Here is a 17,481-nt window from a genome sequence, read left to right on the forward strand (position 1 = left end):
ATCAGTTAGAAATTAGGGCTGTTTGGGAATTTTCAGATAAAGTTTTAACTGGATTGTCCAGTTTCAAAAAAATTTTTTTGATAGGAAGGTTTCTGTGGTCAGATGGAGCTCCACCCAGGTAAGATTAATCTTCTCCACAGCATCGCAGGGGTCGGGAGAATCACCTTGGATTGTGTGTGACAGCTTTGCCGTGTGTGACTCAGAGGGCGTCTTGGCACTGGGGTCCTTGGTTTGCAGGTTTGTGGCCCATTGTCTAGGGACAGTCTGGGGACAGTTCATTGCTTTTGCAGGTGCTTGTGTTCCTTTAAAGGACGAAATATTCATTGGGCCAAACTGAAAAAAATCTTTTTTTTTTTTTTTTTTTTTTGCTGCTAGGGTGTTCTGAAAAATGTTGGATACCTGAAGAAAAGTTTCCACTTTACTTGATTTTTGAATTCTTTATCAGACATATTTTATGTTTAGGGGGACATACTGAGATATACTCATCTCATGGTTAAAAAAAAATCCAGATATTTGGAGTATTTGCCTACAGAATAGGAAGAAAACAAAGGCATAGGCTTAAGTATGGATAGAACAGTGCCTGAAGAGATGGTTATGCCCCCTTAAATGCTGCCATCAGTCAAATGAGGAAATTTTTGAAATTTCTAAGTTATAAATTCAACCCAGAGAAGTTGTTCTGCCTTGGTGATGGTAGATTTGTTGGAGAGGAGAGAGCAAAAACTATATTGAATGGATTTCTAAATAATTAGTAAGAAATTAATTCTAAATTGGAATTCAAGGAAAAGAAAGAAAAAGAATAGTATTAAGACAAGAAAGAAAGTAAACTTTCTGTAAATGGAATGGATTAGGGTAAAAATGACATGCAACTTCAATAAAATAGAATGACCTCCATACAATTATGTGAATATGTAGATAGATAGGATACATGCATATAGGCAGTCAATGCTATTCCTATATAAATGGCCACACAGGATAGTCTTTCATATATAGTTAAAATATTTAAGAGGTATTTTGTATACAGTTAATATATATCTATAGCAATAATTTATGAGTGTGCTGGGGTAATCCCGTAGAGCCATGACCAGCTGGATTATGAACACTGAGCAAAAGAAGTAGTTTGAGGAGCCTCTCTTCACTCAGCTGGAGGCACTGCTGCAAGTACCCTTGCAATGGAGACTGCTATTGCCACTGGACAGTGACTGACTGTCCCGTTTGGAAAATTTGATTCTCCATGTTGGTATTACCTTACACCAAGACCTCAATAAATGAGTTTTTTTCTTTCAACAACCACTGCCATGTCTGTTCAAAACTGTCATAAGTCTGGCTGTGTAAGTTGCCTGCAGCAGGGAGCAGGTAGTGTATGCCACTTCGTACAGAAGTCTCACAGGTTCTTCTCCCCAGTCGGACGTCTCTAACACCCTGTGCACAAGAGTTACAAAGAGCAGGCACGTGGCAGGAATTCCTCAATGCAGAGTTAGTACCCCACTGAGCAGAATGACATCCAGAGACTCGTGAGGCAATGTTCATTTGATACTGTGGCAAGTGTGTGCACTCCGTGATGACTCTATTTTACTTCTTTCTGATCAAGAAATAAGGTGGTAAAATAAGACAGACATTTAAGATGACTGATATTTAAAAGTCCTTAATATCAACATCAGCTATGCCAGTGGAATGTTTTATGTACATGATGCTGCTTCTCATCTCTAGATGTGCTCTTCCCTTGTCCAGACCTACTCCTCCTTTGATTTCACGGTTGGAAAATGTGTTGTATATTCTCTCTCTTATCCCAGGAGAAGATGTTGAAGAAATAGCCTGCACTCAAAATGGCCAGATGTACCTGAACAGGGATATTTGGAAGCCCTCACCGTGCCAAATTTGCGTCTGTGACAATGGAGCTATTCTTTGCGATGAAATCCAGTGTCAAGATGTGCTGGAGTGTGAGAACCCGCAGGTGCCCCCCGGAGAGTGCTGTCCTGTGTGTCCCCATACAACACGCGATTTTGACACCACCATTGGTAAGATTGCTTTCCAGGTTGCTTTTTTTGAAAGGAGAGACAGTCCAAAGAACTAGGAACCTCATGATATTGAAGTTTCTAATAGTATTTCCATGGTGAAAGTTTAAACCTGAAAATAGTAGATACCTGCCAGTTATCTTCCATCTTGGGTTGCACCTGAGCTGGCTCTTGAAACAGTTTTCTTCTAACTGTGAATCTGATATAAGCCCAAATGGCGTTATAACTAAAAGGTTGATCTGAATTCCATCTTGATATTTCAAGGAGGTTGAATTCTAGCTTCTTTTTGTGGTTCATCTGGAACTGAAAGATGAATATATTAAGATAAATATATATAATAAACATATTAAGATAAATATATATTTATATAATAAATATATATAATAAAATAAGTACATGCTTTAATAAAATGCTCAATTTGAGGCCCCTCCAATGAATGAATAAAAGTAAACATTACATGTAAACAGTATAGAGTATTTCCCCAAAGTGGAAACATGGACGTGTGATCCTTTTGTGAGACATAGGAATATAAATTAGCATGAAGCATTATTAACTCCCTGTTTGCATACTTTCTGTTATATATCTTAAAGATTATGTCTTTTCCAGTCCATTTCTTCTTCCTGGAGAGACTTGGATGAAGCAATCCCCCCACAATTTTCCTAAAAGAAAATCTCTTAACTTGCAATTAATGCTCATTAATAACCGTGTATTGTATTGAATTATTTGAATTACATTCTATATATAATAATTAAAGAAATTTCTTCATGAGATATAATCGCTGTCGATTAGCTTAATATAGAACAAAGTAGTGATAAAGACCATGTAGTAGATACTTGTGTAATTGAGCAATGGAGCAAGACATGGCAAGCATTAATAAATAGATGGTGCATCCTGCTGTGTTTTTGGAGGCATTAGGCCAACGCCAGCAAGGTACACCCAGCAAATATAAAAGTGGTATGGATACATTCCAGAGTTCCTTACTGTTATTCAAGGTATTAAAATGTTCCTCTGGAGGATTTTTGTGGGTGTGAGTGTGGCTATACAGCTCTGAATGCAAGCATGTGATATTGTAGGTGTTTTTCAAACGAGAAAAGGTCAAAAATCCCTCAGTCAGCTCTGTCTTTTGAAAAATACTGTGTAATTTGTTGTGGATCCATTAATATTGCTTGTATTGAAGTCAGCAATAAAGCTTCCTTTAACTTCGCTGTCAATCACTAGGCCAGCTTCTGACAATTCCCCACAAGATATTCTGCTTTCCTAAAGTGCTTTTTCTTTTTCTATGCAATGATGGCTGAGAATCAGGGGTCATCATTGCAAACTGTTCCAATTCCTTACACCTGAACAAGGCCGTATGTGTGTCCCTGGGAACTTCCCCAGCTCCTTGTAGGCAACACACCATCTTCTGTGCATCCAGGATCAGGGATGGCTCTAGCTGAAACACCTTCACTCAAATCTTACCGTGTTCTGTCTCTCAGAGTAAAACATTAATTTCCTCTTTTCTTCTTTTGTCCTTTTTAATAGGTAGAGGAAGAAAGGTAAGATTGCCTTTTTTTTTTTTTTTTTTTTTTAATGTATTACAACTGTTAAAAGAATCACTTGCATTTCCTTGGAGCGCTTCACAGAAAATAAATATAAGCTCTGTTAAAAACACTTAATTCTTTCCTCTTGGTCTTCCTCAGTGGCTAGGGAGATTGCAGTCCATATGGAAAAAATGCTAGGATGCAGGCAAAAATCCTGGTCTTAATATAGAGAATCCCCTGGCTGAAAATCCCTGCTGTCTACATCAAAGGAATTCCAGTTTGAGTAGTTTGGTTGTTTCATCTCTAGCAGTGCCACAAAATGAAGGAAGGGACTACTAGGTCATTAGAAGCCAAACTATCAAAACTTGCAGCTTGTTTTTTGCTGAGACTTAGCTGTCCAGTGTGCAGTAGGTAGTACTGGGACAATGCGTTCTTGCACAGAGCCACCGTTCTGTGGGCATCATCGCTCATGGTATGCAATTAAACAAAGAGAAGATCTATTTTTACAAAAGAAATTAAAATACATCCTGATAAATGAGCTTCTAAGATAGTAGTCAGCTACAAGAAATAACTGGAATAATTTTTAGGTGATTAAGTATATACACTCTCTAAAAGCCAGTAGCTCTATGCAGAGGTAGTTCATGGAAATAAATGGACTGTAACCAGCTTCTTATTACTTGATAAACAAGGCAGGAAATTTTTTATCTTTAAAAAGTCCTCTTTTTTCCCTTAATAAACCAGTTACCACCAGTAAATCTAAACCCAGTTATTTTATGTAACATGTAATCACTGTCAACACATTCAGCGCAGAGAAAAGTCAATCGGCAAATGCTGTCCCCTTCACTCTGAAGCTATGCGATACCAGTTGGTGTTCTGTCCCTATGCCGCAGATGGACATGCAGGGGCTTTTTGTCCATAGATTTAATGATATGAATTTTAATTTGATGCCTTGAAGAAATGGAATCTGAATGCTGCTCTGGGCTCTGCATTTCATATGAAGCAAATCATCCAATAACAGAACTAGAACATATTTTCTGGTACTTAAATATCATGTTTGTTTTTTTTTTTTAGCTTGACTCTTCTTTCAGCCAGTACATTATGCAGTTAGGGAAAGTCTGTTAATTTATAGCCTTTGTTTAATCAGTGACCATAGTCATTAAAAATAGTATGGATTAGCTATCACAGGTAATTTAATTTAGTCTCAGTTGTATGCTTAGAAAAGTCTTAGCATTTGTCACAGCCACAGGGATGGTATTGGTGAAACTGTTAATTGTACTTTCACTATTTTTTTCCCCATCTGATGTTTTTGTATCTTTTTCCTACAGGGACAAAAAGGAGAACCTGGAATAGTGCCACCTGTAAGTCCATTTTTTTCTTCATTTATCAGCACACCCTAGAAGTGTACATTTTAGTGCTTTAAAGCAGAATTGCAGTAATTGAGGAAATACAACAACAAAGTACAGCCTGGGAATGAAAGGAATGGAATTAATTACACTGTTTCACATATGTTACATGAGAAATTCCTGTCAATTGCATTTTTGGGAAAAAAATCTTATTGAGTTAAATCTGTCATAGCCTTTATTTCTATAGTTAGAATTTTGTGGAGGTATACTGGTAAGTTAGTATCTGGAAAGTGTAGAGACACTTGAGAAAACTGGTGAAATAGATTGTCATTTTCTATCTTTATTAACCCTTCCTAGCATGAAGACAAACAAATTAAAAGAATCGATTACTTGAGACTAAATCATTGTAATTCACTAATTTGTTTCATCTTTTTTGGAATAACAATGATACTTCCAAAATTTCGCTGATATTGCTTATAAAAAGACTCCAAACCGGGAAGACGTAACCAGTGAACTTTTCTTTTCTTTTTCTTTTCTTTTTTTTTTCTTCTCCAAAAAGCCTTGCAATTTGCCTGGTGCTTTAATTTTCTGTCTTGCTATTTGCTTTTCATTAACTAATTTTCTGTAGGGTAGTCATGACAAAGACAGCCGTAATGTTGTGTGGTAACTTTAATTTGTATTGCCTTCTTTAGGTTTCAGGAATACGAGGCCGCCCAGGACCAGCTGTGAGTGCTTTTTGGACTTCTGTTTCTCAATGATAACATTTTCCACTTTCTGCCATTTCTGTTTTATATTGTGATGATGAGGTGAAGGAGGACTATTCCATGCCTGTAGTGGGTATTGTATGCAAAGCTGCTGGATTTGAGGACTCAACAAGATTATGGGATTTTTTCACTACTGTCAGGTCTGCCCATGCCCTAAGTGGATGGATGTGTGCTTGTAGCACATGTATGTCTGAGGATCTTTGTGTGAGGTTGATGCTGGAGAATGCTTTTCTAGCAGGAGTAGAAGGAGATGCAGTATGGTCCCTGGCTGTGGATAAGCAGAGAGCAGTTCCGGACTAGCAGGAAGGGTGTCTCAAACCTGTATGTCTCTGCATTAAGAGCCTCCAGCATTCAGAAAACCTTTGCTAAATTAACCTGTGGAGCACATGAGAGATGAAACCATTTTGTAGATCTCTGCATCCTGGTTCTACTCCCTTCAGGCAATGTACTATTGGGAAGAAATACTGACTACTCGGTGATTGTAGCTGTTTTCTTTACGATCATGAAAAAAAGGAACCACATTAATTTTCAAATAAACATTGCATTTCATATTTTCAGAGCTTTATTAATAGTTAACTAGTTTAAAAGGTACATAATATTTCTAACCTTTCTTTTAGGGACCTCCAGGCTCACAAGGACCACGAGGAGAACGAGGACCAAAGGGAAGACCTGTAAGTTATTAAATATTTGCAGAAATTAGGTACTGCGCTAACCTTAAAAGGTTAGACGGCTTTAAACTGTCTCCATGTCTTCTAGAGTTACCAGAACATTCCTCATATTTTTCAAGAATCAGATAACAAACAGAAAAACAGTTATATCTCAGCATTCTCTGGGTAGATTTGAAACCTGAATGCTTTGAGATAGTTGACAGGTTTAGCAGTATTTCCATTAAAAGCCATACTTTTTCAACAGTTATCCAGAGTAGTGTCTGAGAGTATGGCTTTCTCCAGGATTTAAAAAAGAAAAAAGAAAAAAGAACAAAACTGGAACATCACGTTTGCCTGTTTAGGAACTTGCTGACTTTTTGCTGGTTACTACTATGCATCAGTAGTGTGAGCTGTGTGGCTCAGAGTATTTCAGAAAAGGCAAAGCTCAGGACATTAGCAGGAGTTAATATGTGACTACATACGTTGGTATGCTGGTGAATAATATAATCAAGATTGCTCAGTGGAAATAAAGACTTCATAAGGGAATTTCAGTGTCTGTATGTGGAGAACCACAGAAAGGCCAAAAGGGAGGGCTGAAAATGCCAAAGATGACACGTTCCTTTTGAAAAAGCTAGGTCAAAGAGCAGAAGCTGCTAAAAGCAGATTTTTAAAAGTTGTTTCACTGTAATTTCTACGTGGATATTTTCCTATCCCTCAGGAGAGAACAAGCCAATACTGAGTTTAGGCATCGGCCTAAAACTGACTCCTTTGTGCTGTTCCTCCAGTGAGTGCCTGTTGTCCATAGACGGTAATGACACTTCTTCTAAAGCAGTGGAGTAAGTGTGTAGCCTCTCTGAGATGGATGCCAAGCCACTGCTGCTCTCTAGATCACCAGAAGATGTTTCTCTGATGAATGAGGATCAAGACATATAAAAGAATTCTGGGAGTAATTGTGAAATCTTGTGGTGTGCAGAGGAATCTCGACTGTGTTTATAGACACGTCTGAAGTGCTTTCCTAATATGCAGAATTATCAATGAGATGCTAAATAATTTCTGATTCTGTGCCATGCATCCTTTGTATGTCTCTACAGAGTGGTGGCTAGAAGCACCTAAAATACCAAAAGGCCGTAAATAGTTCTGAGTTCCATTGACACAGGTTATTACACTGCAGTCAGGTCCTTTGAAAACATTACGTCAAAGGTTCTGGTGGGCGATGTGTATGTTAGAGTGTAGGTCTGAGACCAAAGAATACTGCTTTAGTTACAGAGTGACTGCTAGTACAGGATTTGTTATTTATACTTGTGGGAAAAAAAATGTTAGCTCACACCTGTAGTTTATATTATGAAAACCTCTCTGCACGTTGCAGTTTGTTTAAAATACTTCATTGAGTAGGTAACCTTGTACAGACACCCTTTATAAAATTAGTCTGGGTAAATACATTACTGACTGGTGATATTACAGAACCACTAAGCACATTTCCAAGCCTTTTGTTTGTTTCTTTGGATTTTTTTTTTCTTCAAATGGGCTCCTACTGACTAGTGAGCAGAAGAAGCTCAACCTTGCTATGGATCTCTGCCTTTTACAATAGCAGGACCCTTAGATGTGAAATGAATTCAGATATATTAGCATACTTTTTACTTCAGATTCTTTGTTAGTGTAACAATGAGAGAGAAACAGCTAGGGAATAACATGTTTGCGTTTGCAAAATGTGTCTAGGGAGGGGGAGTTTTGGAGCATGATACAATTTACGTGTTTACAAATGATCTTTTGAAGACAGAAAATAAGCTTGAGCATCCTCAGAACCATTGATATGTTTTGTTTCAATATGGATTTACATTCGATTGTAATTGCAGTAGCAGTTAAAATGGATAGTAGTTTGAGAGTGTTGTAGCGTGATGTACATTTCCTTTTATTCCATTACAGGCAAAACCTGTAATAGTTTTTTGAACAGCAGCAGCAATGGGCCAGAATGAGTAAATTGGGTGTTTAAACGGTGCCACCTCGTGGCCTATGTGAGAATTTCCCCCCCCTTTTTTTTAAACCTCTGACCTTGAGCTCATGAAAGAAAATGAAAGGGCCTTTTTTAAAATATACATATAAATAGATAAATAATATAAAATAAATAAAAGTATAATCTAGATTTTATTAATAAACTCACAAACATTGGTTATATACCGCTGGTTAGTTGCCACCTACAAATATAAACATTCTTTTGGGGGGCTTTTGGGGGCTATGGGTGGGGGTTTGCAGTGTTGCTCTTGAAGCAGGTTGATTTTTGGTGGCTAAAAAGTAGGTCCTTTTCTTAAAAGAAACGAAAAAAAGACCTTTTTCATATCAGATTTTGTTAACGTGTCTTGGTTTGGATGCTGAAAATCAGTCATTATATTGAAGCTTGCTTAATTCTTTATAGGCAACTGTGGTTTTTTTTCTCTAATGCTTAGCTTTGTTTTATTTTTATTTTGAGAACAAAGGAAAGAAGATAACATTCTTTTCCTCCTTTGGACAGTATGCACTTTTAGGTTTGGCAGTGTGTACTTTTATTTATAACAGAAATATTAAAGTTTTCTGCTAGAACCTTCTGCTTCCATCCAACATGCACAAATCCTCTCATTTGCTTCCAAATACCATCTAGTCACAATTCATTCTGCGAGTAGGGGTGTGTGTGTATGTGCATGTCTGATAAGAAAAGTTTTTTTTCCTGATTGCTAAGCTTATGGGAATTTCAGACCGTAAAGACAGATCGAGAATTAAGAGAATTAGCTCATTCTCTGGGAATTTTCAGGGATCTTATTGTCAACGCTATCTCAGTGTAGCCTTTTCCCAAGGGAATGCTTTAGCTTTAACATGCAATCCATACTAGTTCAGACATAAATTCCACTCAAATATGTTGCAGACTGCAAGGAGACACAGTCCTCATCTCAGGGAAATACAAGCAATCTGATTATAAATGTGTTTGTAAAGATGACTCACTGAGCCAGGCTTCCAAAGTTTTATGTTTAAGGATCCTTAAAATAGAAGAGCTCATTATACAGTATAGAATTTTTCCTTGCCATTGTCAAGCATTTTATTCTAATGAAGGAAGCAGTAGTGATAAGCACTTTCAAGTCTGTATTTATGATTGAAGTATATTTTTATTTACCCTGTTGCTATTGGTTTTGTTCCACTAATGTTTTATTAGCTGCTTGCATATTTAATTTTAGTTGTGACACAAGATAAGATGAATGCAGTTTAGGAATCAAAAGTGGGTGATCAAAATGGGATCAATGGGATGGTCTCCTAGGCTATCCTATAATACTAGCTAGAGATAACATCAACACCAAGGGAGTTACTCTACATTTTTGGCAGTGTAACTGTGTTGAGAATTCAGCAATAGTATGAGCTGTCTAAACCATTCATGATGTTAGGAGGCTGTAAAAAACCCCAGCCTTACACTGGAGTTTCCTAAGCATGTGTATGTATGTACACTAATCTGAGTTATATGTGTTTTAAAAGTAAATTCATGATATTCTAGATTTCGTGCAAAGCCTAATTTTTTTCAGGAATAGTATACTCTAATATGGAACGATAGGAAGCCTGAGTTTCTAAAAAAGCCTATGAGAGAAATTACTGCAGTTTACTTGTGTGTTGGATTTGTGACTAATTTTAGCCAGTGCTTCAGATCTGAAGGTAGGAACAGGTCTTGAGGGATGTTTGAAGATCTTTCTGTAGAAATACAAATTTATCACAAACGAGGCAGTTGTTTGCCAGTTACAATGATTTTAATGAATAGCTTTGCATACTGTTGGCACTTCTGATTTTCTTTCTAGGGTCCTCGTGGTCCTCAAGGGATTGATGGTGAACCTGGTATCCCTGGCCAGCCTGGTGACCCTGGTCCTCCAGGGCATCCTACCCACCCAGGACCAGATGGACTAAGCAGGGTATGTTTTACACTTGCATTAGTAGAAAGTGAAGTGAGTGTTGGGCCAGATCCACAGGATACAAAGAGTAACTTCTGTTTGCTTCCATGAACATGGAATGCTGTGCCTACAGTTCGTGTCTCCCAGCCATGAGGGACAGCAGCTAGCGGCAGTGCAAGTTCTGCCAAAAATTGGGGCAAGTTGAATGTCAGAAAGGACACACCTTTCGCAATGGGTTTTACCATCTAGAAAAGATGCCCAAATCTAAAACCCTCAGTAGGGTTCTGTTACTTCCACCTGATTTAAACCCAAGAGGTCTGGGCAATAGTACAGGGAAACTAGTGTACCAAATTAGGAATACAGAAAAGAAAAAGTAAGATGAATCATAAATAACAGAATAATTAATGAGAGAAATTAAAATGTGATTAAGTATACTTCTTCCTGGAATTGTTCAGACCAACATTGAGAAGATTAAGTAAGGAATTGTTTGTGAAAAGCAGTGCTAACCAGCTATAGATACAGACAAAGTGTTCTGCAAGACTTACCCCCCGCCTTCTCCCCCCGCCCCCGTTCTATGGAACACTAATTATGATTGATAATGAAATATATATTTGAATTTCTCAAGTATATTCAGTTACACTTTCATTGCTGTTTGGAAGATATGTGTTCTGATTTCTCACTCCATTGTTTCTGCAGTGTTACTGAAAACAATAGAGTTTTACTTATAATAAGCTGAAATATTCATGTTAGGCCAACAGCTTTCAAGTTTGGGCAGCATTTCTTGACTTAATCACCTTTCCAAATAGTCCTGAATCCAGCAGATTCAGCCCAAGAAAATATCTTCAGCACAGAGGAATCCCGTAGAATCACAGAAGCACCAGGACGGGTGTTAGACCACCATCCTTCATAGATTTCCACAGAAAATGTGAAAGAATAGGTGTGGCCAGAGATCTAAGACATTTTGGTTTGTATTCTTGTCTCTGAAGTTAGGCGATCTCCAGCTTTGTGGAAAGTGTGTTTGCACAACTGATGTGAAACAAAACTGTAAATCTTAGAAGACTTGAATGCACATTTGTGCTGCTGCCCCTTCTCAGCCACTGTAAGCTCTGGCCTGCCATGAGTGAGGATCTGGCTCTGAACAAAACAAAATAAAACTGTTGATTTCAACTATGTGCTTGCAGAAGGAGGAGAGCACTGAAGGTTCTCCCTGCTCTAACTCATTTGTCTCTGTGAATTGGCATGAACAGCAGTGGCCTTCAACTTTGCTGGATAAGGGCAACATGGTTAAATTTTGAATTTGAAATCATAAAATCAGCTACGTTTCCGCTTACCTTAAGATATTTATGAACTTGAAACACAATAAGTGAAAACAAAAGAAAGGCATAGAAGACATGAAGGAATATTGCAGGTGAAGTTAAGGTGATTTAAATTTGAAGGTGGTGAAAGAAATCTAATTAATTTAATGGGAGGCTTTCTTCTTTTTAGGTAATTTTCTCATTTGTTTAATATTCAACTGGGGGTTGAGTCAGAATAGCAAGCAGACAATGTAATGCATTTGATTGGTCTATGAAGCCTTAAACCACCTCAAATTTATTGGAAAGACAACTTGTATTTTAATGATTAAAACAAGAATTTACTTCTTAGTGCTGCAAAGCCAGTGTAAACAACAAAGATTTGGTTGCATGGATTTTTGCTTTATGAACCATTGGAATGACTGACAGCTAAAATCACCCATCTTATTTTTTTCAGCCATTTTCAGCTCAGATGGCAGGACTGGATGAAAAATCTGGACTTGGTAGTCAGATGGGACTGATGCCCGGTGCAGTGGTAAGACCAGATTAGCCCTGTAAGGTAGAACAGGATGGAAGTGGAGTGCATATCCAAAAACCCAAAGGGGAATTAATCCTCTTCAACTTCCTATGCCTCTAGAACCTGGAAAAAAGTGAAAAAATATTCTTCTGTTAAAGTGAAATCCTTTTTTTCCCCACCTGTAGCCTCCTTGTTGTCTTCCTTCCATCCTGAAATATAGCAGCTACTAACAGTAAGGTACAGGGGGAAAAAAAGCTCCTGATTTTCTCTTATCTGGAGTCACTGCAGAGTAACTGAAAAGCATCAGGCATACCGCAAAGCAGAATAAACAAATATGTAACTTTGAAGGCTTCTTTTCACATTGTGACATCAAAGATAGTTATTTTTGGTAGTAATTTAAAAAATGATTTCTGAAACCAGCTGTTAACTGAAAGCTGTGCTTCATTCTTTTAAGATAGACATTCTATTTCTCCAGTGGGTCCAGTTTCATCATTGGCATCTCTCACCGTTTAGATAATGCCCTTTACTTTTAGTGCACTGGTGGCTTAATGGTAACACTGAAATTTTTTACCATCTGTGAAAGCTGTTTCACCACCCTCAGCTGTCTCTGCTAGAACTCTTGGGGTTGTTTTTGAGTATTATCTCTTTTCACTACATTTATTTATCACATTATGATATCTTGAAGATAATGTTACCACCTTTGCTGTTATTTTTAACACTCATTCTTAAGGAAACCACCCTTTAGTGGTCATACCATCCATGAGTTTGCCTATGTGAATCTTCATCCCTCCAAGTCCCCACTAGTAACCTTCAAACTCAGTTTCAAAACAACTTGAAATGTTCTAAAGATAATCTGATGTTTTGCCTTAGGATTAACTTTTGAAGTGATTTCTTCAAAAATCTTTTTTATGAATGTCTCTTCTTCAGTGAATTTGCTGTGGGCACATACAATGATTTGTTTCACAAGTCTGTCCTGCTTACCTTGTTGCCCTCCATTGTTTTGCTTAATCCTTTCACTCAATTTGTCTCCAGACATTGCATCTCTTGTACTGCCTCTTCTTTTGTCATTCTCAAATATGATTTGTTTTGATATTAATACATCTTTTAAGGTATTTTTCAATATGTAGGTCTCTCTAAGGCCTAACACAAAGTCTACTAGAGTCAGCTGGCATTCACTTACTGTCTTTGGATTGATTCATCATGTTCTGTGCTATCCTTTTTTCCTTTCCTTGTAAACTGACTAGCTGACAGTCAGCTGAACCATTGGTTTTTGTTTTGTTTTTAATGTTGATTAGAACTTTTAAATGGCCTATTATTCACTCTTCTACATTTGCTTTGTAAAAATTAGTAAAAATTAAGGAATTGTGTAAAAGACATAAATCTTAAGCTTCTGTCAAAATGCAAGTTATTGTCTGCTATAGATATTTTTGTATTGCTATAAGCAAGAGAATTACTTTCAGACAAGATTACGTTTACTTCATGGGATAAGTTAAAATTAAGCACAAGATTTTTCCTAAAAATCCCATGAAACATTTTAGGGGGAAATCTGAATTTTCTGTGGGAAACCACAACTGTTTGGAAGCTGTTCTGGTGGTTTATGTGATTCATGAAAATAGGTCCTTCCATTGCCGCTTGTTGCTGTTCATGGCTGAGAACAGCAGCATGAATTTATTTTGTCATTGATTCCATTATGAGATTAATCTGAGTAATGAGATTCCCTTCAAGGGAAGACTATTCCGCCCAACTCTATTCTGTTACTACTTTTTTTTGTTCAGTGGAGCTATGCAGGCAACCCGGTTATTCTGACTGATTCCAGATACAGTGAGGTTCCAGAGAGCAAGTAAGCCCATATTTTCAGCTGCTAATGAATTTGCACTGCTGTGGCTTTTTGAGTTTGAAGATTTCCATTCTATGTATTTCATAACAGCAGTCTCCTGAGTAGAAGCCTTTCAGAGGGCTTGACCATAGAAATGTTATCATGGAGGTCACTATCAGGCCATTTTGCTGTCTTTGTAGGATGAATGTTACTTGGGGAAGGGTGTTTGCCAGTGTGTAACAAGTTATGTTTTTGATAGGGTCCAGTGGGTCCAAGAGGTCCTCAAGGTCTCCAGGGAAAACAAGTAAGTACTTCACCTGGGAGGATTTAAGGTAATTGGCCAGAGATGAAGGCAAACACATAATAACTGGTGTGTGTGCGCATGCACCTTGGAGGCAATGTCCATCTTCAATGATGCATGGATGAATGCATCTTCATCTAGAGGTGAATCCAAACGTGCTGCTCTCAAGAGCTCTGCTCCAGATGTACTCTATACACAGAAATTAACTCAGAAAGAACAATGTATTTATTAGACCTTTAACAAGGTTTTAACCCAACCCACATTTTTTAATGAGGGAACATCAGTGAAAATGGTGACTGTTCTGGTTTCAGTATTGTCATGGTGTTAAGTTTCCAGTGGGATTTGTGTATGGCACAGGACTTATCTAAAGTTTGAGGGATTTTAGTATCCAACTTTCACTCATTTTGCAATGTGAGCTGTTCTGAATTAGAATCCAGACTGTCCTATGAGCTGTGGTTTTCCTGATCATGGTTTTTCATTTATATCCTTATATTTTTATTTTTTGGAATTTGTAACTGTATTCATCTTTGGTTAATTTTAGGGCGGTGCTGGCCCCACAGGCCCACCTGGTGAACCTGGGGATCCAGGACCTATGGTAAGACCAATAAGTACAAACATATCTACAATAAAACTGCAAACACTATGTTATACCTCCTTACTTCAGAACAGATTTTTTTTTTGTGTTGTCTTAGCCAAAGCAATTAACTTTAGTCAAGAGTTGTGGTGTTCAAAGCATGTTGTTCTGAATCAGTGAATTTGAATTATTTGAACATGCATAATAATGATTATAGTATAAACAATCATTATTACTTTTCCAGCACAGACCTGAGGATGGTTAAGCACTGGTAAAACCATACCTGATAGTGTAACTTACACAAAGTATGATGAGAATATTTATGTTTTGGAGGTGATAAAATGACTCAAAACTAAAAGTAAGAGCCAGAGATTTGGAACAACAGCAGCTGTGATTTTTAATGTATTTTTTTTTCTCCTAAAGAATCAATCCTATATTTTTATATAACATAATGCAGGTTTCTTAGGGGTAGGATGGTTAGAAAGAGCACTACAAAATTAAGCAAGTGTGCTTAGGCATAAAATCATTCTTCTTCTACATCTGTTTTTATAAAACCAGACTTTGAAATGGAGCAAATAGATATTTTAGTGATGGCCAAATTGACTTCTCAACAAATACATTTATTTCTTAGGGTCCAGTTGGTTCTCGTGGACCAGAAGGACCTCCAGGCAAACCTGGTGAAGATGTAAGTTTGTTATTCTTTGTATCTTGTTTTCTGTTTAATAAAACAAATATTGGCATCTTTGAGACAGTGACTAACCAGCAGATGTACCTGTTGTAACTATTTTTTCCTATTTATTTTTCTCTGTAGTCATACTCCTCATTAAATGCAGTGTCACAACTATAAATCTTAGCAACCCTTTTCAAAACCCTCCTATCTTTTCTTTTCATGTCACCACCATACCTAAAGTTTAAGCACTGGCTCTTTATTATTTCTTGCCTCAGCCAGTTCTTCAACTGAAATGTCTTGAAATCAAACATAATAAGATACCACAGTTAGGAGGGGGCAATTGGAGGCATCGCCTCTCTTTGGGATTGCATGATGAGTTAGAAGAACTGTAATGATAACATTCATCTGGATCTGGACAATAAAATTCTAGTATTTAAAAATTTTATAACTTTTTAATCATTTATTATATTCATAACTGATTTTATGATTCTAGCCATGTAGGTACACAAATATGTAAGATGTATATATTATACATATTGCATAAGTATATATGTACTGCACAACAATGGCCTAAGAATTTACTGGTAGACATATATTATTTGTTTGCAAAGCACACTAAATCCATCTGAATTGTAATTTATAACTTGGAAATGAGTTGAAAACTGCAGATACCACATATTTTAGTATAAAAATTACCACAGCTTGTGTAAAGGCTGCTTTCCCATTAAACTGTACAAAGAGTTATAAGAATCTTTGAAAACAGTTAACTCTCAGTGCAGCGAAGCCAAATCTTGATACCGCTCCTAAGAACTTCCTCCATTTCCAGTGTATGCATCGGTTTCTTTAATTGCATTTGTGAAGCACTTTACCTACTCTCTGTTCTGAAACTGTTTTTCTGTAGCCTGTCATATTCCTGTAGCCCAGAGTCCTGGATGTATTTGAACTGATTGATGCATATAAAGGAATGTTTGATTGTGACTCTGGAGGACTTTGAATAATCTTCAAAATAAGCATATTTCATTCTACCATAGTTTCTTTCTTATTGCATCACAGAGAAGATAGTCAACGACCTAGAATGAAATTATACACATTTTAAACCATTTGAACAGAAGGAGAAGTAACAAGCTACAATGCAGGCAGTTTTAGATTGCTGTTCTTATAGAAAATTAAAGTAATTTGACTCTGTGTCTGGATGACAAAAGGTTGCCGCGTTAATTCACAGGAAAACTACGTTGCAGCGCCATCTTGTGATGCTGAGATGCATTTTGGACTCAGTCTTCAGTTTCCGCAGTTCTTGTTTAAAAACCTTTTTTTTAAGTTAATATGTCTAATGCACATTGGTAGTCATGCATGAAGTTGATTTATATCACTGAAATTGTTACAGTAAAGATACAGAATATTGATGTGAATGCCCTCATTTGTTTGAATGGAAGAATGATAAGAGAAGTTAATTTTCACATTTGCTATTTTCTTGTGTTCCTTTTCTTTCTTTCCTTAGGGTGAACCTGGTAGACCAGGACAATCTGGTGAGCCTGGATTTCCAGGATCTCCAGTAAGAGCATGATTATTTACCTTTTAGCAAAATAATCATACTTATGTCATCACTATCTCTTTTAATAATGAGTGCAAAGTTCTGCTGTTCAATTTCTGAAGTACTTGTGTTAACTTACTGTAATGATCCAGATCAGTGTGATAGCTGAGAACCAAACAGGCGATTCAAAGGTCCTCAAGTTAATCCCAAGGGTCATTTCACAGGTGCATGTTTCAACTGTTTCATAGGTGAAATATGCATGAAACGATGGTAGTACATACAAGTTGTACTCCATTTCCCAGTATTTCACAAGGTCATTCATAATCATGTGCAGGAAGTGCTCAGAGATGGTAAAATGATGTCAGGTTGGGGTGGCACTGTTTACCTTTATAACAGTCAGTCTAAGGGCAGGGAAAGAGGGGATTGTATCATAGACATGTAATTTATTTTTATGTATATTTTCAATATGCAAATGTGATTAAAGAATTTCCAAATGATAGGTACTTGTACTGCAGAGGATATTTGTCATGGTTCACTGCAGAAATAAAAGAAAAGAGGTATATCATTTTGGCCCATATTAAGAGTTCTACCTTCATTA

General features: G+C 37.1%; 1 protein-coding gene across 1 annotated transcript in view; it reads left to right on the forward strand.

Annotated features, from left to right (window-relative positions):
* Positions 1-17,481, forward strand: part of COL5A2 (collagen type V alpha 2 chain) — a 111,733-nt gene that overhangs the window by 55,593 nt on the left and 38,659 nt on the right. The window contains exons 2-12 of the mRNA XM_069781917.1: positions 1,791-2,015; positions 3,534-3,547; positions 4,858-4,890; positions 5,568-5,600; positions 6,257-6,310; positions 10,093-10,203; positions 11,932-12,009; positions 14,067-14,111; positions 14,650-14,703; positions 15,314-15,367; positions 16,851-16,904. Of these exons, the coding sequence (XP_069638018.1) occupies positions 1,791-2,015; positions 3,534-3,547; positions 4,858-4,890; positions 5,568-5,600; positions 6,257-6,310; positions 10,093-10,203; positions 11,932-12,009; positions 14,067-14,111; positions 14,650-14,703; positions 15,314-15,367; positions 16,851-16,904 (755 nt within the window). The remainder of the gene's footprint in view (positions 1-1,790; positions 2,016-3,533; positions 3,548-4,857; positions 4,891-5,567; positions 5,601-6,256; positions 6,311-10,092; positions 10,204-11,931; positions 12,010-14,066; positions 14,112-14,649; positions 14,704-15,313; positions 15,368-16,850; positions 16,905-17,481) is intronic.

The sequence above is a fragment of the Haliaeetus albicilla genome, chromosome 4 (genome assembly GCF_947461875.1).
Source record: "Haliaeetus albicilla chromosome 4, bHalAlb1.1, whole genome shotgun sequence".
NCBI classification, from domain to species: domain Eukaryota; kingdom Metazoa; phylum Chordata; class Aves; order Accipitriformes; family Accipitridae; genus Haliaeetus; species Haliaeetus albicilla.